The 23,733-nt window shown below is 34.9% G+C and overlaps 3 protein-coding genes across 4 annotated transcripts; all 3 read right to left on the reverse strand.

Annotated features, from left to right (window-relative positions):
• Window positions 1-2,158: 2,158 nt before the first annotated feature.
• LOC114744017 (hevamine-A-like) lies at window positions 2,159-3,151 on the reverse strand. The gene is made up of 2 exons (XM_028932198.1): window positions 2,689-3,151; window positions 2,159-2,589 (listed from the first exon to the last, which is right to left on the reverse strand). Exons 1-2 carry the CDS (start codon window positions 3,149-3,151, stop codon window positions 2,159-2,161), a joined length of 894 nt encoding a protein of 297 aa, XP_028788031.1.
• A 5,366-nt stretch (window positions 3,152-8,517) lies between these two features.
• Window positions 8,518-9,463, reverse strand: LOC114744019 (secoisolariciresinol dehydrogenase). The gene is made up of 2 exons (XM_028932201.1): window positions 9,423-9,463; window positions 8,518-9,316 (listed from the first exon to the last, which is right to left on the reverse strand). The coding sequence occupies exons 1-2, from the start codon at window positions 9,461-9,463 to the stop codon at window positions 8,518-8,520; spliced, it is 840 nt and encodes a 279-aa protein (XP_028788034.1).
• A 5,461-nt stretch (window positions 9,464-14,924) lies between these two features.
• Window positions 14,925-23,455, reverse strand: LOC114744018 (hevamine-A-like). 2 transcript variants are annotated; one of them, XM_028932199.1, is made up of 2 exons: window positions 22,492-23,455; window positions 14,925-15,028 (listed from the first exon to the last, which is right to left on the reverse strand). In XM_028932199.1, exons 1-2 carry the CDS (start codon window positions 23,419-23,421, stop codon window positions 14,954-14,956), a joined length of 1,005 nt encoding a protein of 334 aa, XP_028788032.1. In that variant the 5' UTR covers window positions 23,422-23,455; the 3' UTR covers window positions 14,925-14,953. The 2 variants fall into 2 exon arrangements, with proteins under 2 accessions (XP_028788032.1, XP_028788033.1); XM_028932200.1 differs by lacking the exon at window positions 14,925-15,028 and having other exon boundaries at window positions 22,272-23,455.
• Window positions 23,456-23,733: the final 278 nt, after the last annotated feature.

The following is a 23,733-nucleotide window of genomic DNA, read 5'->3' on the forward strand; positions in this document are numbered from 1 at the left end:
TAAATAAAGTCAATACAGTAATAAATAATAAATAAATTATATATTCATACAAAAAAAATTTCTCAATGTCCTTAAATAGGACCAAAAATTTTCTTTTCTCCCAGCCCTATAAATAGGACAAGAGGAGTATCTTATAAAAGGGACTGAAGCTGCTGTTGGTCCGGCGGCTGGGGGGGCTGAAGGGTGTAATTTTTATCGTGATGAATGATAATATGCTAGATAATAACCAATTGCATATTCTCAAATCAACATTGTCCTTGCTTCTCGTTAATTATTAATCTAATGTTTTTCTTATTCTTTTGGTGTTCAGCATTGTGGCCCTGATTGTGAACCTATTAGAATGCCTCTGCATATGGGCCAACTTAAATACGAACCCAATGGTCAAATATTATTGGAGCTTGCTCGTTATAATATTAAGAATTCCAGGAAAAAATTTAATTTTTATATTAATTAAATAAAAATAAAAATAAAAATGCCTTATTGAGAATTATAATTTTCCCCATCCCCTTTCGTCTTCCTTATAGCATCTCCTTTCTACCTACTCCACCATCATAATTTATTGCGAGTAATAATTTTTCATATCAATAAGAACAACAATTTTTTGGCACAAAAAAATACAAAATCACTCAGCTCAAATGACCATAACAATTAATATTCCGTGTCCCACCACCAAACTGGCTTTCCATTAATGAGGCAACTCTAGTTTTACTCTGTTATCTTTTTCAATTTTTTAACTGAATAAGCATGCAAGCCTGGCCTGTATTTTACTATTTCTGTTGTCACGATTTGCTTACAATCTAATACTCCTCCTATCCTTAATATAGAGCTAATTAGGGAGTTATTATTAGTCTGTATATAAGACCTATTTTACATGTCTATTAATTTTTTTCTAAATTAATCCCATTAATATTCCTTCAACAATAATCAAATAGGAGACGGAGGGAAGGAATTAAGAAAGATACTCAGGGTGTTTCAGAAAAACATATATCATCTTAATTAATTCAACTAACATTCTTAATCTACTCAAATTAATTAATTAGGTCTTATATTAGGGATTGGAGTAGTACTATTATTAAAATCACATTAGAAGGAGTTGGGGTCCGAGTAATGGGCATGCCAGAAATGCAAGGATGGGGTCCTTTCTCACAATTTTCTAATTGTAGTCGGAGAGGAATTTAGGAATTACGAGCCTGAAAGAAATGAAACTTGACATAAATAATAAGGCAGTTACTAGGCAACTCAAGTATTTGGAACAAGTAAATAGAAAATAAGCAAATGAGCAAAATACATGAAGGGAGAAATATAACAAAATTACAAATGAGCTAGTACTCAGTGCAGAGGATCTGTCTTTGTATGTTATTTGTTTGTAAATTTATTCTTAATTACAGATAATCATTTTATCAAAACTACATACGATATCATCATATATATATATGTGTGTGTGTGTGTGTGTGTGTGTGTGTGTGTGTGTTATTTACTAACTTATTTGTTTATCGACTAACATTATTCTTCATTAATCAATGGAGGGTGGTAATTGCTTTATTTTTTAAAAATCATTTGGAAGAATATTACACAAATTTACAAATATGAAGATCCATATTTTTTTTTAAAATTATCAACATGTGTTTAAATTATGATTTTCTATCAAATAATTTTGTATGTTATAAAATCATTTTTTTATGAAATTATCCTTGGTAAATACACAAAATAAAAAATTTGAGCCAACTCCCCCCCGGGGGGCAAGGGAAACTTCATCGCTTGCTTGGTGCTTAATTATACAAACTGCATGTAGTTAATGGCTTTAATTTGGTACTTAAAATTTGCCAATTTCTAGAATTTTGACAGTTAATAGTAAATGTCAATTTTGAAGTCATTTTAATTTAATTTGAGCCAGACTTTCAATTTCAAAAAAATTACAGCCATAAAAACAAAAACTAAAGACTAACAATTATAGGATTAAACTAATCAAGTTTGCCACGTAATAAAGACGCAAGGCACTAGCCTGCTCCTACAACTTATTCCATACATAGGAGCAACAAGACTAACAATTATAGGATTAAACTAATCAAGTTTGCCACGTAATTAAGACGCAAGTCACTAGCCTGCTCCTACAACTTATTCCATACATAGGAGCAACAAGAGAGGTTGCAGCCACAGTCTAGTAGTGTGATAAAAGGCGATACAGAACCTCCGACGCAGATTTCATCATGGCAACCAATGGCGCACGAACAACATTAAAGGCTTGAGAGGCATGGCATATGATCTGATCGCTATACCCAGACATTTCGTCATAGTTATAGCTCCATAACATAATCCCACCAAACTTCGAAGAGGTTTTCGCCTGCGGAAGAATCCCGTTGTTGAGCGTATCGATCGGGACATAACCACCGGCACTGCCATTGCCAGCGGGAGACGCCGGGAGCCCGACATAGAACTTGGTGGCAGTGAAGGTGGTGGTCCACTGGTTCCATGAATTTATCAGTTTTTGACTGTCTCCATCATCAGTGTATTGGCATGGAGGGTTGCTGTAGAACTGGACCCAGATGTAATCGAAGAGGCCGGTGGTAATGGCTGTGTTTAAGTAGTAATCTGGGATTGGACATTGTGGTGTTGCTGATAAGTAAAATTTCTTTTGCTGGGTGTATGCGTAAAGCTCTTTAAGAAGGACATCCTAGTACAAGTTTGTACCTCCTTCGATGTCAAAATCAATGCCATCTAAGGCCACTTGTCCTAGGAGACCTGGGCTTTGGCCACTGAGGTAGTAGGTCCACAGGTGGGAGGCAAATTGTTTGGCTTCTTCAGCTGAAGCAAGGGAATAGGAGCCAGAAGCTCCTCCGAGAGAAAGGAAGATTTTGACGCCCAGGCTTTGGCAAGTGGCTATTTGGGAGGCATATTTAGTGCAAGGGACACCCCAGGACCAATGACAGTGTCCTGCTAGGTTTATGTCTGGAGTTTGGCCATTGCCGAATGTGTTCATGAATGCTATGTTGATGATCTCGTACTTTTTGGTTTGGCATGCTGCATCCAACTCTCCTTCATTCACATTCTTGCCCCAGTAGGTGACAATTGGGCAGCTTAGGGATGAGCTCAAGTGAGAGAGAAGCAACAAGGGCCAAAGGAGGAGGACCAAAGCTTGTGGTTTGGAAGCCATGGAGGTAAGGTTGAGAGAAGAAAAAGGCAATGCTTTCTTGTTTACTGCAAGAGCAAGAGAATCAGCCAATTTATAATGGGCTAGCTAGGGTCAGGGTCATTAACGTCAAATACTTATTTTTCATTTTTGTTTTTTGTTTTTTGCCAACGTCAAAGACTTGTCCCTTCCACATGTATGATTAGGAAAGGAAATGAATGATGTTAAAGTTTGTAGCTGCCAAGAACTTAGCCTCGTGATTCAAAAAACCAATGAACCCGTGCGGTAGATGGATTCTGCTTTTCACTATAAAGAATAAAATCTAGAGAGGTGCAAGATTTTTACTCTAAGAAGCCAGATAGGGGACCAACAAATGGTGGATCTCTGTATTACATGTGATCTGGATGGGATGTGTTTCTTTTATCTTCTAGTTTATGAGATTTTGATCACCCCTCTAACGTTGGATAGGTTTTCTTGAAAAGGGAACCTTGTAAAGTGTTGGGTCTCCAAACTCCTAATTTTTAAAAGGGAAAATTAATAGGGAGTTCCTTATAATTTACCTCAGTTTGGAATCAGGTCCTTGAATTTTTTTTTGTTAGATCCTTTAATTTTTCACTGTTAGAGTTGTTAGTTCCTATAGTTTAAATTCGTTAAATAAGTATTAACGTTGTTAAGAATTTTTGTTAAAAAGCACTGTCCACTTGATTGCCACTTCTAAAAACATCATCTTCTCTTTTGGTTAGCATTGCCTCCTTCCATTATTGCAACCTCAGGACCAAGCTCTCCTCTCTCTTTTTGCTATTCATCAACATCTCCCCTATCATTCTTGAACGACACAATTGTGAAACTGTACCTAGAGATGAATTCACAGATGAGAAGGGATTGGCAGTCCAGTTTGACAGGATAACCAAGCAAGTGGACAAGGTTACCATGGTTGACTTGGCAATGACTCAAACCTTGTTGGGCATTTAGTCTAGTTTAGCTTTGGAGAAGTTGTTGGTTACTTCCTTGATCTTTCTGTTTTTCTATTACTAAAGCAGGGGCTTGAATAAAAATATAATTGTTTTTCTGTTTTGCAGACAACTTTTTGGCCATTTGAACATCATCACCTTAATTTTCAGAGGCATCAGAAAATTTCTTAGAACCAATGCATCTTTACTTTTGTGCTTAAGCATTGATCTGTGAAGCATCTACATGGCATGGCCAAGATTCTGGGTCCTATTTTGTGCTTTACTATGACAATAGTATTTGGTTTGGTTAAAGGACCTCCAATACATTTCATGGGGTTGCATCCATCAAAATTGCAAAATAATTCTCATTGATTGAAAGAAGATTCAAATGGTCTCAAGTTGGACAGAGAAAGAGACGTGACCGTAGGGAGGTGTTATGGTAAGATGAGAAGAAATTGTGAGCGATTTATAGGTTGAGAGAATGAGGGATAAGAGGAGGACTGAGCAAAAAGAGAGAGGAGAGCTTGGCAAGGTGGAAGAAGCTTTTAGACATGGCTTTTTATTATTGAGTAGGCCGTGCCTTTTAACAGAAATTCTCAACCGCGTCAATACTTATTTAACAGATTTAAACCACTGGGACTAACAGCTCTAAAAGTAGAAAGTTAAAGTACCCAATTAAAAAAAAAATTTAGAACCTGATTCAAAAATGAAGTAAATTATAAGGGTCTCTAAATTAGTTTTCCCTTTTAAAATGTGGTTCTTCTAAAGATTTGTGCTCCCGTCGAGAGGCAACCAACGAGAGACGGCCTATTAATTTTTAGCACACACATGTTAACGAATATATTATTTCAAAGCTGCAATTCCCTATTGATTCTTATCTCTAAGAAGAATGCAAAATTGACACGATTGGTTGACGATATCTACGTACATATATAACACGTTTAAATTAATAACATGTGTGCGCGCGGGCGTACGTAAGAGAGAGAAAGATGGCTACTCTTAATTTAAGCAACAGCTTATCTGTCAACAACTAAAATTAACCTTAATTGCAGAAGGATAGCAGCATTGTTCACAGTAAAATACACACGTCACAAATGGTGAAAAATGGGACTCATTCTATCAAATGTTGAGCATAGTACCAATCAAGAAGCCGTACGTGTCTCTCGTTTCAAAAGGAGCTTTGAAACGGCAGCAATATATCAAAGGAGAGTAACCAAATATAGACAGATTTCTTATCATGGAGTATAATATTAAAACTTTAAACGTGGTTTTCATGTCTGATTAAATTTATTTCTATTAATTCCTTATCTAACATAATTAAAGTGTATTCCCTCTGTCCGTTTTTTATTTTAATTGTCACTTTCAAAAGATTACTACTATATATTAGTTTCGGTCCTAATTATAAGAACTAGTTGATTTATTTAAAAAGATTAAAAAAATAAGCTAAGTTAGTTATTTATAATAAATAGATATTGTTTTTTCTAAAATATTCTTATTAATTAAGTGCATTAGCTATACCTATCATTAAGAATTATTTTTAAAAAATATATAAATATGAGAGATAAAATAGATTAAGAATTTATATTTAGAATTAAAATAAAAATTAAACAAAACCTCAAATTAAAAACTGGAGATACTATTTGTTTGCCGTTTTATAACTGTTTGAAACAACAAGCACATCATTCATTTATGAAGAAGAACGCGTGAAGAATGAATAAATATGATGCAGCCGATTGTTGAGACTGGGCGATGTGGGAGCCACGTCTAAGTTAACTGGGCCTTCTGCTGATTCACGTGATAGGCCAGCGGGGATGCATTAGGCCGTATCCTGAGTTATCGATGGGTACACATCGAATCTCGTGTCAAGTAAGATATGTATGATTCTTTGATTTGGCAGCGTCACGATTCATAATTGCTTCCCCCGTTACATGACACGGTGATATGTGTGTGTATCTGTATATATATGTGTGTGTTTATATGTATATTTATTATAAGATTCAATTTTTTGAATAGGTTTATTTTTTTTATAAGATTTTTTTGAGTTTGTTGGAACATTTAATATATTGTTATCTATTTTATTTTTAGTTTAATACATTTAATACATTCTCTTTTTTCATTTATCTCACTATTACTTTCTCACATTTATCTATTTATATATAAGGATATATTTGAAAAAAAATTATATTTACTACATATTAATTGCTTCTCACTAATTTTAATTATTTTCTTAAACTGCACAATTTAATTAAAAATAATCTTATAATAAATAGTATATATTCTTGGGTAATCCACAGTCCTAATATGATTGTTTTTTTGCGACTTCCCAAGTAAAATAATCAATCAACCACCTGTAGATTTACTCTATCATCTTCATCAGGACTCAACTAGACATGATGATTGTGATTTGTGAGCACAAACTAATAAATAATGTCGTTGAGCTATGGCTCCGGTTTGATTTGTGTAATTAACACCAGGATCGCAAAAAACATCCAAATCAACAAGAAACACAAGTTAAAACCCCAAAAGAACAATATCACATACACACTCAATTGAAGTTTATACTTCCTTCCAATCTTTAATATAAGATACAATCAACTAATTTGAGAAGATTAATAAATTTATTAAATAATTTAATTATAGCATATATTATATGACTTTTCTGAGCTACTTATATAGATTATTAAATTATATCTCAATTTATGAGTGAAACAAATTAGTTGAAGAAAAGTGATAAATATAAATAGTTTAAAATAATTTAGTATTTTTTTATTCTATTCAAATTAGTTAATTAAATCTTATATTAAGAATGAGAGTTAGTATACAATTTAGTTTGTACTATTCCGTCCCTTATTATAAGATCCAATTTTTTAAATAAGTCTGTCCCTTTTTATAAGATCCTTTTTGAGTTTGTCTGAGCATTTAATATATTATTACCTATTTTATCCCTAATTTAATGTATTTAATACATTCTCTTTTTTTTAATTTATCTCACTATTATTCTCTCACATTTACCCATTTATATATAAGGGTATATTTGGAAAAAATTGCATTGGGTACATATTAATTATTTTTAACTAATTTTAACTGCTTTCTTAAACCGTGCAATTTATTTAAAAAGATCTTATAATAAGGGTTGAGTAACTGACATGATCAACTTAGAGATTCAGTAACAGTCAAATAACTGCGGACGATGTTTTCTCAGTAATTGTATCATGGTGCAATTAATTAGACGCTACCTTTGTTTTTATTCATTGCATTTTCTTTTCTAAAGTATTCCACGTTCTTCTTATGGAACTAGTTATCCAAACAACGGTTTCGTTACTGTCACTATTTTTCTAATAAATTTTTTTTTCTTCAAATTTTTTTCTTTAATTCTCACTTGAGAAAAATTTCTTGAGTTATGTGCATTTTTCCCCATTTCTTCAAATTTTTTTTATAATCTGTTAACAAATTTATATTTTAAAGAAAATTTTAATTCATTTTGGTAATGCACCCTTCACCACACGTCATCTAATTAGGGTACCCGAGGGAAAATGATAGATTGTTAAGAGGCTGCGAATTGGAAAATTAGTGATCAATTATACTTTGCCTTTGAGAGGGTTTTTAATGAACTTGGCTTCTCTCCTTTTTGGTTACGCTCCCTGCCTTCTTTTACCATTGAAACCACACCGTTTTGTGGTAAAATGGGGTGATAAATATGTACTTTTCTAAGGATCATTTAACAAAGTGAAATATTTTTTTACTGGCACCCAGTAGTTTAAAATAATTTTTTATGTACATAGTACTCTAAAATACTTATTAAAATGGTTTTTTTATTATACTTATTTTAAATATAAGAAACAATTTGCTAAGATTTGTTTTTATCAAGTATAAAATATATTGCATAGTTCAATGAATATTTGATGCGATCCTTTATGCCTTGAATACTCCCCATCTTTTATCCAATGATGTACTAAAACTTAACCATGTTTAACGATGGAGATACAAAGCGAGAAAGAAAATATTTTCAGACATCCAACTATTTTTAATTATGTCACTATACTTTTTTCCCCCCTCGATATCATGATAATGTGGAGGAGTGAAATAAGAGACCATCGATAAAATTAAGAAAGACTTTCTGAACCAAGTGCCTTTCCCCTCTCATATATCGCTCTTCAATTTTCTTAAGATATACTTTTTTATATTTTTTTATTTAATTTAATCTTGTGTTATATATATAATAATTAGTTTTTGAACTCTTTGAACGAGTCCTCCCATATTCAGGTCGTAATACAGCTACTTAACAAAGTAGAGATATATAATAGATTAGTTTATTACAAATACAACATCCATCAAATCCAAAAACGCACACTGAAAGTGATAAAATCGGACAAAGACAGAGAGGAAAAATATACACGAATCTCCCAAAACAGAACTCATCAGATTTTCGTAACAGTGCATTCACTCTTTATCCCCAAAAACAGTGAAACCAGGATTTGTGATTGTGAATCCTCCATCTATCACGAGATTGTGGCCGGTCACATACTTAGACTGGTCACTTGCCAAGTACAGTGCCGCCTCAGCCACATCTTGAGGTTCAAGCTTTGAACCTTTAAGGTTAGAATAAACCCCATCGACTCCCTCATCATCAAGCCTGAAGAAAGCCTTAGCCGACGGTGTCGCCACCAAGTATGGCGACACCCAGTTCACCCGAATCCCAAACCGTCCGAGCTCCACGGCGGTGTTCCTTGTCAGGCCCACCACTGCATGCTTCGAGCTCGTGTACGCATGTGAGGCCCCACCACCCATACAGCCACACACACTGGCCGTTGATATGATGCTGCCACTTCGTGCAGGGACCATCAACCTAGCAGCGTGCTTGGTCCCCAGAAAGACACCGATCAGATTCACGTTAATGACTTCCTCGAATTCGGATTTGTGGTTTTCGAGGATGTTGGTTTTGTTGACACCGCCAATACCAGCTTTGTTGAGCATGATGTCAAGCTTGCCGTACTTTGAAACCGCAGTGTCCACGGCGTTTTCGATGTCCTGTTCCTTTGTGACGTCGCAATGGACATAGGTAGCAGAAGAAGAGGAAAAAGACGATGACGAATCTGTGATGCTTTTGGAAACTGAGTGACCCAAGTCATGTTGGATATCAGCGATCAGCACTTTAGCTCCGTGCTGCGAAAAGAGCCTCGCAGTACACTCGCCAATTCCGCTCGCACCGCCTATGATCAGAGCCACCTTACCTTCAAGCCTGAAAGTGAATGATTTTACTCACAAGTATACATATTAAAACTTGAAACATATTGGGAAGTTGATACTCCCATTAACTGATAGATGAGGTTGTAATCTTTGCATGCCTTCTCATGGCGACCGAGGCTAACATGGAGGCACTTCCCATGGTGGAGCTTTGAGCCTTCTTCAATGCCGATCTTCAACTAATATGTGTTAGTTCGATTTTTGCTGTGCCCTATATAACAGAGGACGAGGTGGGCTACTTATGGACAACATATGAATGGTTGATTTCAAAGACGGTGAAACCGTGCTTGGGGTGCGCCTTTTTCTTCCCCCCCGGTAGATTTGGTTAAATTATATACTACCTCCAGTCCTTAATATAAAACCTTATTTAACTTTTATTTTGGTTCTAAATATAATATCCCAGTTCACTTTGTCTCTCATATTTATATATTTTTTTCTAAGATAGTTCTCCTAATAATGGTAATTATAGCTAATACATTTAATTATAGTAAGGATATTTTAGAAAAGACAAAACGTATTTATTACAAATAACTAACTTAACTTCTTTTCTTAATCTCTTCAAATTAGCTAACTAGCTCTTATAATTAGAACCAGAGGTAGTACTTTGGTTAATTTTTTCTTCAGTAAAGACTTCAAGGTCTCTCTTTCGAAAGCAATTGGCCAAGGTATTTCTTGATGACAAGTGCTCTAACATACTATTTTTTCGAAAGCACTTACATAATATTTTATTTTTATTTTTACAAAAAGAAAAAAGAAACAACTTTCCATCGAATTTGGTGAAAAGTTGTGGCATTTGACTTATGAATAGAATTTTAGGGGAGGGGTAGTAAATGAAGTTGAAAAAAGTGGAGTGTATTAAATGAAACAAGAATGTTGGGAAGGAGTAATTAATGAAGGGGAAAAAAAGAAAGAGAAAAAGACAGATGGAGGTGGAAAAAATGGGAGGAATAGTAAAGGAAGTTGAAAAATAATGGAGAAGCATTAACTGAAAAATGAAAAGAAGGGAGGACTTAGATGGAAAAAAAAAAGTATAGGGGGAGTATAGGTTGAAGAAAATAGGAAGGAGCAGTGGAAGGAATTAAATGTGAGAGTATTATATACCCTTATCCCAGTTATTTTTTTTCAAGCTAGAGGAAGAGAGCACAGAAGAGGAAGAGAGAGCAAGAGAATAAAAGGAGAGAGTGAGAAGAGCTACAATACGTGATCTAAAGGTTAGGACAAGCTCAAAGGATATTTTAGGTACACAAAAATATTTTTTTAATGAAATTTTCATTATACATATTTCTTATCTATTTGGATTGGAGCTTTACATTATTAATTTCATTATTATGTTTAAAGTATGGTTCAGCACTAAATATGAGTACCTTTCTTAATAATAAGAATTTGAATATTAATTTATCACGTAATGAGAGACTAACTAGCTAACCTATTTCCCTGTGTACACTTAGCTCTTGTTAGTTAATTGCTGCAAGCCCAATCATTTAATATATACTTTGCCCGGCATATTTTTGTAGTATTTTTGAAATTTTAGAGCTTGTAATATTAATTTGGAAAAATCCCATTAAAATAGCCCCAAAATATAGAAATCCCGTAAAGGTGACTCGAATTTGCAACATTTTTTTAATGAATTTCGCAATTGGAAATATTAAAATAAAAAGGCCCTATTTCAGAGAATTTACACTACTAGAGCAAGAATATAATACACTTGAAGCAGGTTTGACCGTTTCACGTAGTAAATGACATCGCTAGTGTAGTAATTTCTATGAAACATTTCCTTTTTTACTTTGATTTTTCCAAGTGTGAAACTCATAAAAAAATTGTAAATTGGTGAAATGTGCTTCTCGTGTAGTAAATTTCTTAAATATCTTAAAGTATGCTCGTCTACTTTGATTTTTCGAAGAGTCCAATTTGTAACAAAATCTTGCAAACCGCTAATATGAAATGGTGAAACTTATTTCAAGCGTAGTAAATGGTGTATTAAATCTCCTGAAATATGCCCTTTTATTTGATAGTTTATATATTATTTTACACCATTTTAATAAAATAATTTGATGCTCAATAGTTATAATTTTTTGTTAAGAATTCAGGGGGCGGATCAAATTCCACTTTGACCAACATTTCCAGAAAAAATCTCGGCCGCTAGAGCATCGGCAGCCTTACTTTTGAAAAGAGCAGTGTTATAAAAAAAAAAAAAAAGCACAATATCTCATAATTCTATTTAAATACACTTGAGCATTTTATTATTTCTGTTGAAATTGGAGTCACCGTTCTAAGTTTTGCATATGTCCAGGGTAGTTTTAACGCAATTTTTCTCGAATTTAATTTTTATATTTAATTAAATGGAAATGAAAATGGAAAAATTGAAAAGGCGGCCTTTGACAATTATATTTTTCCCTAAACCCTTCCTTTGTCCTCATAGCTTCTCCTTTCTTTTTACTCCACCTTCATAATATCATTGCGCGTAATAAAATTGTTTATATAAATAACATAACTTGTGAAAAATAGCAAAAAAAGTCTCTGAAAATTGAAAATTTGCATACAAAGAGCCATTCATAAAAATTGTTATCATTCGTTCATCAATTGTTATGAAAACCAATATTAATGTTGTAATGGGTTTCTATTCACAATTTTCTATTTTTAGCGTCTTTATTTGTGATTTTCCATAACTTTTTGGCCCAAAAGTATTCAAATCACTCTACTCAAATCATAACGACTAATTTTTCGGCCTGTTGGCTATTGATTAGTCATAGCCAAGCAACTGTAATTTTACTCTACTAAAGATAACTAGGTAGACGTGTCCAAGCGAGGCCTGTATTTCATTATTTCTGTCGTCACGACATGAGAAAATCTAATATTAAAACCAGATTATTAGCAGGAGTTGGGTTCTATGTAGAGGGATTAGGTGGGGATGCAAGGATAAACTATCGAATTAATTATCTATATATATGTGGCAGGCACGGTTGAAACGCTAGCAGCATTATAGGGAACAAGGTCGTCGATCTTACGTGAAATTTCGGTTTCTCCCTGATGTGATTTTGTTGTTTTCTAGTTAATAATCTCTTCTGTCAAAAAATGTGATCATCTTATCGGAAGCATCTTAGAAAAACAAAGTATATATGATGAGAAGTTTCACAGTACATATGAAAATAATGGACTAGGGCTTGGGTGATTAAAGCATGTAACCACCAATAATATAGCCTAAACAGTGGGTGAAAGAAGGCAACTTATGTACTAGCTAAAAAAATGGACAAATATAATTGTCAAAATGGTTAAAACATACATCAAATGGACTGGCCCTTGATGAGCTCGAGTTTAAAGAGGCCAAGTCAAGACATACGTCAAATGGCGCAAAAATGTTACGGTTATTAAGTTAATCAACATTGACAGTTTAATACTGTTATGAGTAATAATTTTTCCTGTCCATAAAATAACAATTTTTTGTCCAAAAAATTATAGGAATCACTCAACTCAGATCATAAATATAAAAATTGATGTCATCATTGGTTTATTCCACTAGTCATAGTCAAGCAACTGTCGTTTTATTCTATTATCTATTAAAGTTTAGCTAGACGTTGACGTACAAGCTCGGCCATTTTCTCTTGTCACAATTTGACCACAATCTAGTATATTACCTTTTATAAGACTTCATTTATAATTTGTAAATAAAGTCTTATAATTAGAAATAGAGATAATATTAATACCAGATCCATTATTAGAAAGAGTTGGGTTCTGTGTGAAGTGGGTATGAGAGATACGTAAAGATATCAAATTATTTATCCGGTCTTAAATATAAGACTCCTTTTATAGTATAATTTACACTATGAAAAAATCTTATATTTAAGACCGGAGGAATAATTAATTATATACGTGGCGCCTTGAGTTACGTTACACGTGAAGCTTTGTCGCCATTGATCTTGTGACCATGGGAGGGTGAAATTTCGATTCCCCTCTAATGCGACTTGGTTGTTTCTAGTTGATAATTTCCCTTGTCAAGAAATTAGGCCACTTAGTCGGAAGCATCTTAGAATAATATTAAAGTACAACGATGAGAACTCTCACATATGAAAACAATGGACTAGGGCTAGGGTTGTTAACGTCAAATTTCCTTTTTTCCCTCTTTTCCACAATATGACGAGTGACGACGCAGGCAAATGCCTTGTACATATCTTAGTTGTAATTATCTCTTAGTTGATTCTTGATTCTTACTTATTGTCTCTAGCAACGAGAATATATACAAAAATATTATGCATGACAACTGCGGATTGGCTTATGGATATTTTAATATAAAGCTGAAAAATATTGTAAGTAATAATTAACAACTACGTTATATTGTACCTCAAAGCATTGCAAAAGATTCATCTTGTCCTCTAGAATAGCCATGCCTCCATGTGAAGGTAGAAGGAACACGTATTGTAAGTGTCTGGAACTATTTTTGCATACAACCACGCGTTGGTACTTTTAAAGCCTGGCTGATGAGATCCTAAACCGACAAGAAAAGGTGAAGCAATAATGGAATATTAATTTTCACATAGCGCGTTTGGATGAACAGATTGTGTGTGTGCGTGTGTGTGTGTGTGAGAGAGAGAGAGAGAGAGAGAGAGATGATTTGAAAAATCGTCAAATACCAGTGAAAAAAGAAAAAGGTTTTGAGCTTTTCCTAAATATATGGTCATCGAGCAGTTTTTAAAGGTAAATTTAAACTAAAATTTAATACATGCATGTCCTTAGAGAAAATATGAATAAATAATTTGAAGTACAAACATGTGAAATATTTGTCCATATATAGGGGGAAAAATTATGGCCATTGATAAAAAAATATATATATTAACAAATGTCAACTAAAACAGTTTTAATATGTTCTTTCAAGGTATGATAGATCATCAAGCATTTTTAGATACAAATCTATATTAAAATTTAAAATATTTTAATCAAGAAAAAAATAGATAAATACTATGAAGTACAACTATGAATATGGTCGCATTATTAATAAAATTAAGTTATGGAAATAGCCGCACAAAAAAAAAAAAAAACCAACGATGATCGGAAAATAGGCAGAAGTTGTGAGCGAAGGAGCATAAGTTAACTATGGCCTTGGACGGTGGTCACATTAACGTCGATATATTTCCCGCAAAGTAAAAGAGTATTATCTTGAAATTTTACTTCTCATAACTTAGCTATGGACAAAAGAACCTATGATTGATTGTATTCCCTATAGAAGAAACTATCGCGACGTAGAAGGACGTTTTTATGCGTCTCATGTAAAAGGCGAAGCTAGCTAGCTAGACATTCCTGGCTTGTATTTTAATATTAGTACCAGAATATTAGAAGGGGCTGGGGCCTAATTAATTAAATAAGTAATGTCGTCGCTGAGTTATGGATGCAAGTTGATTTGTGTTAATTAGCTGTGTCAGCTGCACGCACCAGACGGATACGACCGCAAACATCATCAAAATGAACAAGAAACAAAAACTAGTAAAACCTTAAAAGAACAGTATCACGTACTCAATTAAAGTTTTTATTTCTCATTGATGATAACCTGAAGGCTTTCATCACTTGATAAGGAAGAAAGGCACTACCCTCCGACAACTGATTCCATACATGACATAGTAGCCAGAGAGGTTGGAGTCACAGTCTAGTACTGCGATAAAAGGCGATGCAGAACCTCCGACGCAGATTTCATCATGGCAACCAACGGCGCGCGGACAACCTTGAGAGCTGCAGGGGCAGTACAGTTGATTTTACTGCTATACCCGGACAGATAATCATAGTACCTGCTCCATAACATCACCCCACCAAACTTGGGAGAGGTTTCTACCTGCGGAAGAATCTCCTTGTTGAGCACATCGATCGGGACATAACCACCGGCACTACCATTTGCAGCGGGAGACGCCGGGAGGCCAACATAGAACTTGGTGGCGTTGAAGGTAGCGATCCACTAGTTCCATGAACTTATAAGTTTCTGAGTATCTCCATCTGTGTATTCGCAGGGAGGGTTGTTGTAGAACTGGACCCAGGTGTAGTCGAACAGGCCAGTTCTGATGGCGGTGTCTAAGTAGTAATCTGGGATTGGGCATTGTGGCGCTGCTGATAAATAGAAGGTATTTACTTCCTTGTAAGTGTAAAGATCTTTAAGAAGGACATCCCAGTACAAGTTTGAACCAGCTTCGATGTCAAAATCAATGCCATCTAAGGTCACGTTTACGAGGAGACCTGGGCTTTGGCCACTGAGGTAGTAGGTCCAGAGGTGTTGTGCAAACTCCTGGGCGTCTTGAGCTGAAGAAAGGCCATATTGACCAGAGGCTCCTCCGAGAGGAAGGAAGATTTTGATGCCTAGGCCTTAGCAATAGGCTATTTGGGAGGCATATTTAGTGCAAGGGACACCCCAAGACCCAGAACAATGTCCTGAGAGGTCTATATTTGGAGTTTGCCCATTGCCGAATGTGTTCATGAATGCTATGTTGATGATCTCGTACTTTCCGGTGTCGCATGCTGTGCTCAACTCTCCTTCATTCACATTCTGTCCCCAGTAGGTGACAACTGGGCAGCCTTGGGATGAGCTCAAGTGAGAGAGCAGCAATAAGGGCGAAAGGAGGAGGACTAGAGCTTGTGTTTTGGAAGACATGAAAGTAAAGGTTGAGAGAAGCCAAAGGCAATGTGCTTTCTTGTTTTAGCAGGAACCACAGAAATGACCCATTTATAATGGGCTAGCTGGGAATGGGGTCATTAGCGTCAAATCCTATTATGTTTAACTCATGTTGAAGCAAGGAAATGCATCATTAATTAAACTATAAGAATATTAAGACTTTTACGTAGCACGTGCTATGAATGTTGAATTTTGCTGCCATTTTCTTCAAGGACCCCGCAAGCTATGTAATCACTAGCTAGGGAACCACGATCGGCCATCTTTGGTCTTCCTACGCTTCTAGATACATCATCATTTTTTCAAAAAGTTTATGTCTCTTTTTTATACTATATAGTTTAGAATTTTACGATATTTTACAATATTTTTTAAGAAAACTACTCCTACTTTATAAGTTTTTTCAACTTTAAGAAACGATCTTTTAAAAAATATTCCTATTTAATTAAGGACGTATTTAAAGAGAACCAAAAATAATTTTAACACAAACAAATTCCTTGATCTACATATTAATATAGGAACTTAATAACTAATTTACATATATTAAAAATTTAGTAAGTTGGTTATTTATAAAAAAATGTTTGTTGACTTTCTTAACTATCATTTTTTTTAACAATTATCCTCTCTGATCGTTACTTCTACTAACAGAAACTCTCTTTAATATATCAATAATTTAAGTTTGTGAAAAATTTATAAGTTTGAGAAAAAATTGAGATCTTATATTTAAAATATAAAAAAACTATTAGATATGATGTGTATGGGTGTATGTGAAGTGTGGGTGTGCGATCCCCTCTCCGTGGGGGGAGAGAGGTTAAATTGTCTAATTCAAAAACAAAAAAAAGGGATATCAGGTGTGTAATGATCACCTTTTGCGGTACTCTTGTTAAATGATGATGAGCCAAGCATTACATCCAATTTAACATTACTCATCGATATTCGGTACACATTTTGTAATGAATGTGTTATATAATTCAAATTATTATCCAAATGTTAAATTAAAAAATAAAAATAAAAAATTAAATTTATGCCACTAAAATTTGAAATGAATAGTTGCATTAAAAAAATAAAAAAACATTTTAATTTGTAGGAAATAAAATATAAACCATTTCAATATTGATTTTATGATTAGAAAAAGGAGAAGAGCAAAAAGAATGGGAAGGAAAAAGGAAAGAATGGAATTATATCTCTAATAAAACAAAAGAAAACGACACGATTGCCAGCTGATGATGATGTGGAGAAATGGAATTATATGTATAGCACGTTTAAATTCATGATGCAAGAAATATAAAAATTAAAACTACATGGACTTATTGAAAATTTAGCAAAATTACGGGGATTTGATAAAAAGAAGAATAAATGCAAAGACCTAATTAAAAACAGATGAAAGTATAAGGACCTGATAAAAAGTTAAAAAACTATAGGAACCTGATTCAAAATTGGTTGAAACTATAAAAACTTGCAAATTAATTAATCCTTCAATTTACAGGTGATGTGAGTATGCATATGGAACTTTTTTTCCTTCCTTCTTTTGGCTTCATCTTTCTGTATTAATCAATGTATGGATACATGTGAATACTAAATAATTGTCACCTTTTTAAAATTTTTCCCTTTATTTTCAGTTTTGACATCTAAGTTTAATGAAAGAGAAACCAAAAAAAAATTAAATAAAACCTTGAGCATAATCAAGTCGTCACTTAAGGACCGAAGGCACTTTGCCTTCTACAGCTTATTCCATACATGATAGTTGCTAGGCAAGTTGCAGTCACACTAGCTATAGTACAGCGATAAAAGGCGACACAGCACTCTTGAGGCTGATTAGATCTTGGCAACATTATTGAACTCTCCAAGAGTAGTACCAGATTTGATCTTACCGCTATGCCCAGAATCTATATCATAGTACCTGCTCCATAGCATACACCCCCGTAATTGGGAGAGCTTTTTATACGTGGAAGAATCTCATGGTTTAGTCCGTCTACTGGGATATAGCCACCAGCCCTGCCAGTTGGCGCCGGAGACGCCGGCAGGCCAAGATATAACTTGGAGATGGGGAAGTCAGTCCACTGGTTCCACGAGTGCATAAGGTCCTGAGTATTCCAAGGAGAATATTGGCACGAAGGGTTATTGTAGAACTGAACTCAAACATGGTCGAAGAGTGCAGTTTGTATGGCTGAGTCCAAGTATGGATCAGGGATTGCACATTGTGGTACGGCTGATAGGTGAAAATCTTTTACCATTCTGTAGGAGTCAATCTCCTTGGCAAGATCATCATAATAACAGGTTCCACCTTGTTTGATGCCAAAGGCGATGTCATGTAAAATCGCGTTTCCTAGCAGGCCTTCTGAATTATTCTGATGGCCATAGAGAAAGTTGGTCCAGAGGCAGCAACTCGTTTGGCGTCTTGAGCTGAAGAAAGTGAATATATCCGAGAGTCTCCTCCGAGAGAGAGGAGGATTTTGACGCCTTTGCTTTGGCCGTTAGCTATTTGGGAGGCATATTTAGCGCAAGGGACACCTCAGGATTCAGAACAATGTCCAGACAGGTATATGTCTGGAGTTTGTCCATTGCCAAAGATGCTGAGGAATGCTATGTCTACTATCTCGTAATTCCCGGTGGCACATGCTTCATCCAACTCTCCTTCATGCACATTCTGGCCCCAGTACGTGACCATTCCTAGTTCCTTGGCAGAGCTGAAGTGAGACAGCAGCAAGGACAGAAGGAGAAGGATGCAACCTTGTATATTGGAAACCATGGCGGACTGATTGGAGCAAAGATAATGTTTTTTTTTTTTTTTTTTTGGTTTAGAACAAGCAACAGAAACAGCCTATTTATAAAGAGCTAGGGCTCGGGTCATTTAACATCAAATAAGTTCTTTTCCATGTTTTAATTTTCAGTTTTAGCTGTGACAAAAGAACCTTCGGATACGTGGTTGCTAGATTGATCATATTCCCTATATCATAAGAGAGTATCGCATGAGATAGAAGATTTACATGTGACGCGTGTTAAAGTTGAATTTTTGCAGTCATTAATTATTGGCTCTGGGAACATAACAGCAACAGGCTAGAGGACCATGCCTGGATGCTTGCGATGTTTAATTCGGTTCCTCTCATTAGTGTGAATTGGTTTTTTTCCCCCCATAATAATTGCTTCTTGTTATGCTGCATTTTTAGGTAGCAATGCTTTTCAAAGAAGAATTAATTGGTCGGATATTGCATGGTTTCCATATGCCTGTACCTTGTGTGCGTAATATTTGATGTGGCAAATAGAAAACTCATGCATGTCTGAGGTAATTGTGTGGATGTAGTTTTATGAGGCTTGAAAAGGCATCATAATGTGCACTATTGAAGGAATCTTCTAAATTATAATCTAGCGACTTATTGCCCCCTAGCTAATTAGTAGTGTGCTTATAATCTCACCCATAATTATTCAGAGCTATAAATATTTCAGAATGTGGTCACAATGTGGTGCCGCTGATAGGTGAGTCTTTGTAACGTTAGTACTTCAACAACACTCAATATAATCAGTTCCAGCTCTGAATGTATTATCAAGTATTCATATGAGATTACAGAGCATAGGCATGGGAGAACGTAAGGTATGTCATATGCGGAAATATAATCTCAGATGATGCAGAAGCTTAGACAGAGAGAAGGGGGGGGAGAGAGAGTACAGAAAAAGCTGTGAGATAGAGAAAGGATCCCAAAATCATTCCACACACGTCTAACCGTTTCTGACCTCCATATATTATTCTGCACCCTTTGGTCTTTAATATGAGAGTTGGTTTGATTTTCAATTTACATTGCTCATAAATATAATATTCCAATCCACTTTAGTTTGTCTCTCATATTTATTCATTTTTTTAAGATAATCCTTGTAATAGTTGCATATGTTAAAAGTTTTATCAATATTAAAACTAATACACTTTATTAGTAAGGATATTTTAGAAAAAAACAACACGTATTTATTACAAATAACTAACTTAACAAATCTCTTTAATATATTTAAATTAGTCAATCAGCTCTTACACTGAGGACAGGAAATAATATATATTAATCTCATCCATTTATTAGAAATCCAACGATCTAGATCTACAGTGAAAATAGTGTGTTGGTGGGAAGGACTGCAGGGAAAAACTTTTTTGTTGATACTATTCTAGGGCCATAGAGCAACAAAGAGCGATGAGAACGTGACAATTGGATGTACCTCTGAACGTACTATTTTGATAGTTTCTAATAATTGCCCTTGTCTTATTGCCAGCTGGTTTACGAAAGTGATATCCTTTGGATATTGCTTCGTTCATCAATTCCCCCGGGCCACAAGTTTTGCACCTGCTGGGCGCGTATGTGGCAAATAGATAATGCATATCGCGAATAAAAAAAATATTTGGATAAAACTAAACCATAACTTGAAAAATAGATTTTGGAGAAGGGAATTTTAGAAAGGATAGATTTTGTGAAAAAGTAATTTTAAAAAGTAAGAGTGTTTGAATAGTTATTATCAAAAGTACTTTTTATATATACAAATTCCTAAAAAACATAAATTAATATAATAATTATATAAAAGATAGATTTTATGATATATTTTAATTTGAAAGAATAAAATTGTTAATAATATATTTTTTACCACATAATTAATAATACATAAGATGATATAATTAATAAATAATTAATATGTGTGTATATATTTTATAAGATATAAGATTAAATATGTTTATAAAAAAAATAATTGAGGGATGTCAAAGTCATATTATTGTTGAGATGTACAATCATACTCTCCAATTTGAACTACAAGCAGAATAGATTCACTTCTCATAAAACCATGATTTTGGGCTCCAAAACCCTGGTTTTGGCGCAAACCATGATTTTAAATTATTTCTCCAAAATAGATATTGTTTGGGTGATATCCCATCCAAACCATGATTTTGGGCCACTCAAACATTGAGGAATTCTTAGGTACTGGGTACCTCACCTGTACACTAACCGATAAAAACATTCCATTTGGACAAATTTAAACCTCCGTAGCAGCTTATGTGTGAATTTTCAGATTTATAATATAATCTTTTTAAAAAGCTCCTTTTTTTTTGAATTTTTCAACTCTCTTTTTGAGGCATCTCTTTACCCATTTTCTTTCTCTCTCTTATTATCCGCAACATTTCAGCATGCTCATCTTCCCCTCGGATCTATTGTCTCTCCTTCCTGCTCCCCATCCCTCTCTATTCAATCCACCAATAAAGCCAGGCCTGAGACTTTTGGCTTTCATCTAGCCTCCAACAATATTCATCGGTTTGCAGGCAGTCACGCTGAAAGGGGGAAAACCACTTAATACTGTAATAGATGGGTCTTCACAACCAAAAGCATTCAAGCATATACAAGATACTTTGGGTGTGAGAAAAGAAAAAAAGAACATGGGTTTGAAGAAGATGATGGTGAAAGTATGTGATGAGGTGCTATTCCGGACCAAACAAGCCAGGTTAGACGGGAAATTGGCCCACGGTCACCTGACTGGTCCAGTCAGTAACAAAAACTGTTGGTGGGTCGACCGATATGACCCCGTTGCAACTCAGGAAAAACCGAGTTAACCTGACCGGTTTGGTGGGTTAACCCATTTGTGTTGTGTTTTTTAAAGTTATTTTAATGCTAAAAATATTACTCTTTTGGTCTTATTTATAACGCATTTTTAACATATTTTATACTGATTAAGAAAAACTTTAAAATGTATTAACTCTCCCATTAATATATAACAATTTTCTAATTTTACTCATATTTAATATTACACTTTTCAAAAAAAAATAACTACTTACACCATAATAAATGAAGGACAAAAAGTACATTTACTTGAAAATTTAATAAAATGACTTATAAATAGGATAAAAAAATCTTCTCTCTGTGTCCTATAAATAGGATCAGAGGAGTATTATTTAATGACTAAAGGATTGTAGATATGAGTATTTTGTTGCCATAAATCTATCTTAATATTTTTTTCGAATGAATATTTAGTGATTTTAATAATATGATACTGTGATGTCAATTTATCAAGAGAATTATAGGAAAACTGGAAAGACAATGTAAGTATGTGATTATTTTGTTAGAGATTTAAGATATTAAATTAATATTTAGTCTTTTTGGTGGCATGATTAGAATTTAAATTAATTTTTAATTTTTTTTATTCATCACTGTTTCGAACCTTGTTTTAATTCTAGCTTACACACTAACCTTTACCCACTATCTCGACCTATTCAGAGACCGGCCTATTTTTCAATACCTTGTTATAAAGCACTTAAGTCAAATCTTAGCAACATTTTGGGCCAAAAAAAAATAAATCATACCAACCACAAGATCGATTAAACTTTTATTTGTAGATGACAAATTGAGTAGAATCAAGTTGTCACTTAAGGATCGAAGGCACTAGCCTTCCACACAACTTATTCCATACACGATAGTAGCTAGAGAGGCTGCAGTCACGCACTAGTACTAAGATAAAACGCGATATAGAACCTCGGAGGCAGATTTCATCATGCCAACCAATGGCGCACGCACAGCTTCAAAAGCTCCAGTGGCAATACACACGATCTGATCGCTGTATCCCGATAGACTATCGTAGTACCTACTCCATAACATAACCCCACCAAACTTGGGAGAGGTTTCTACCTGCGGAAGAATCTCATTGTTGAGCACATCGATCGGGACATAACCACCGGCACTACCATTTGCAGCGGGAGACGCAGGGAGGCCGACATAGAACTTGGTGGCGGTGTATGTGGTGGTCCACTGGTTCCATGAATTGATAAGTTTCTGAGTATCTCCATCATCTGTGTATTCGCAGGGAGGGTTGTTGTAGAACTGGATCCAGATGTAGTCAAAGAGGCCAGTTCTAATGGCGGCGTCTAAGTAGTAATCTGGGATTGGACATTGTGGTGCTGCTGATAAGTAAAACTTCTTTTGCTGGGTGTATGCGTAAAGATCTTTAAGAAGGACATCCCAGTACAGGTTTGTACCAGCTTCGATGTCAAAATCAATGCCGTCTAAGGCCACCAGTCCCAAGGGACCTGAGGTTTGGCCACTGAGGTAGTAGGTCCAGAGGTGATCTGCAAGTTCCTTGGCCTCAGCAGCTGAAGCCAAGGTATATTGCGAAGAATCTCCTCCGAGAGAAAGGAAGATTTTGATGCCTAGGCTTTGGCAATACGCTATTTGGGAGGCATATCCAGTGCAATCAGGTTCACCGGATGGAGTGTTCCAATTACAATGCCCTGAGAGGTCTATCTTTGGAGGTTGTCCATTGCCGAATTTGTTCAAGAATGCTATGTTGATTATCTCGTAATTTCTGGTGTCGCATGCCGTGTTCAACTCTCCTTCATTCCTATTCTGTCCCCAGTATGTGACGACTGGGCAGCCATGGGAGCAGCTCAGGTGAGAGAGTAGCAACAGGGATAAGAGGAGGATGGTGATCAGAGGTTGTGTTTTGGAAGCCATTAAAGTAGAGAGGCTGAGAGAAGCCAAGGCAATTATGTGCTTTCTTGCTGTAGGAGGAGCTATAGAAACCACCAATTTATAATGGGCTAGGGTCAGGGGCAGTAGCGTCAAATTCTATTATTTTAAACTCATTTTGAGGCATATATGTATAAAGTTGTAGCTGTCTATAAGCAACAAATGGGTGAGAAAATTGAGAGGAAGTATATACTCCTTTAGTCCTATTTATAAGGCACTTCTAGTGTATTTTATACAAACAAAAAAAATCTTAAAATGTATTAATTCTCTATTAAAATATAAATTTTTTTAATTTTA

Source organism: Neltuma alba, unplaced genomic scaffold, assembly GCF_004799145.2.
Source record: "Neltuma alba isolate B1F8T4 unplaced genomic scaffold, ASM479914v2 tig00004229_pilon, whole genome shotgun sequence".
In the NCBI taxonomy this organism is placed as follows: Eukaryota; Viridiplantae; Streptophyta; class Magnoliopsida; order Fabales; family Fabaceae; genus Neltuma; species Neltuma alba.

Coding starts and splice junctions, on each gene's coding strand:
- LOC114744017 (XM_028932198.1), bottom strand. CDS start 3,151: ATGGCTTCCAAACCACAAGCTTTGGTCCTCCTCCTTTGGCCCTTGTTG. Junction 2,590..2,688: donor TGATTTTGACATCGAAGGAG/GTACAAACTTGT, acceptor GTCCAATCCCAG/ATTACTACTTAAACACAGCC.
- LOC114744018 (XM_028932199.1), bottom strand. CDS start 23,421: ATGGCTTCCAAAACACAACCTCTGATCACCATCCTCCTCTTATCCCTG. Junction 15,029..22,491: donor TTGCCACTGGAGCTTTTGAA/GCTGTGCGTGCG, acceptor GCAGCTCTCAAG/GTTGTCCGCGCGCCGTTGGT.
- LOC114744019 (XM_028932201.1), bottom strand. CDS start 9,463: ATGGGAAGTGCCTCCATGTTAGCCTCGGTCGCCATGAGAAG. Junction 9,317..9,422: donor GCCTCGGTCGCCATGAGAAG/GCATGCAAAGAT, acceptor ATTCACTTTCAG/GCTTGAAGGTAAGGTGGCTC.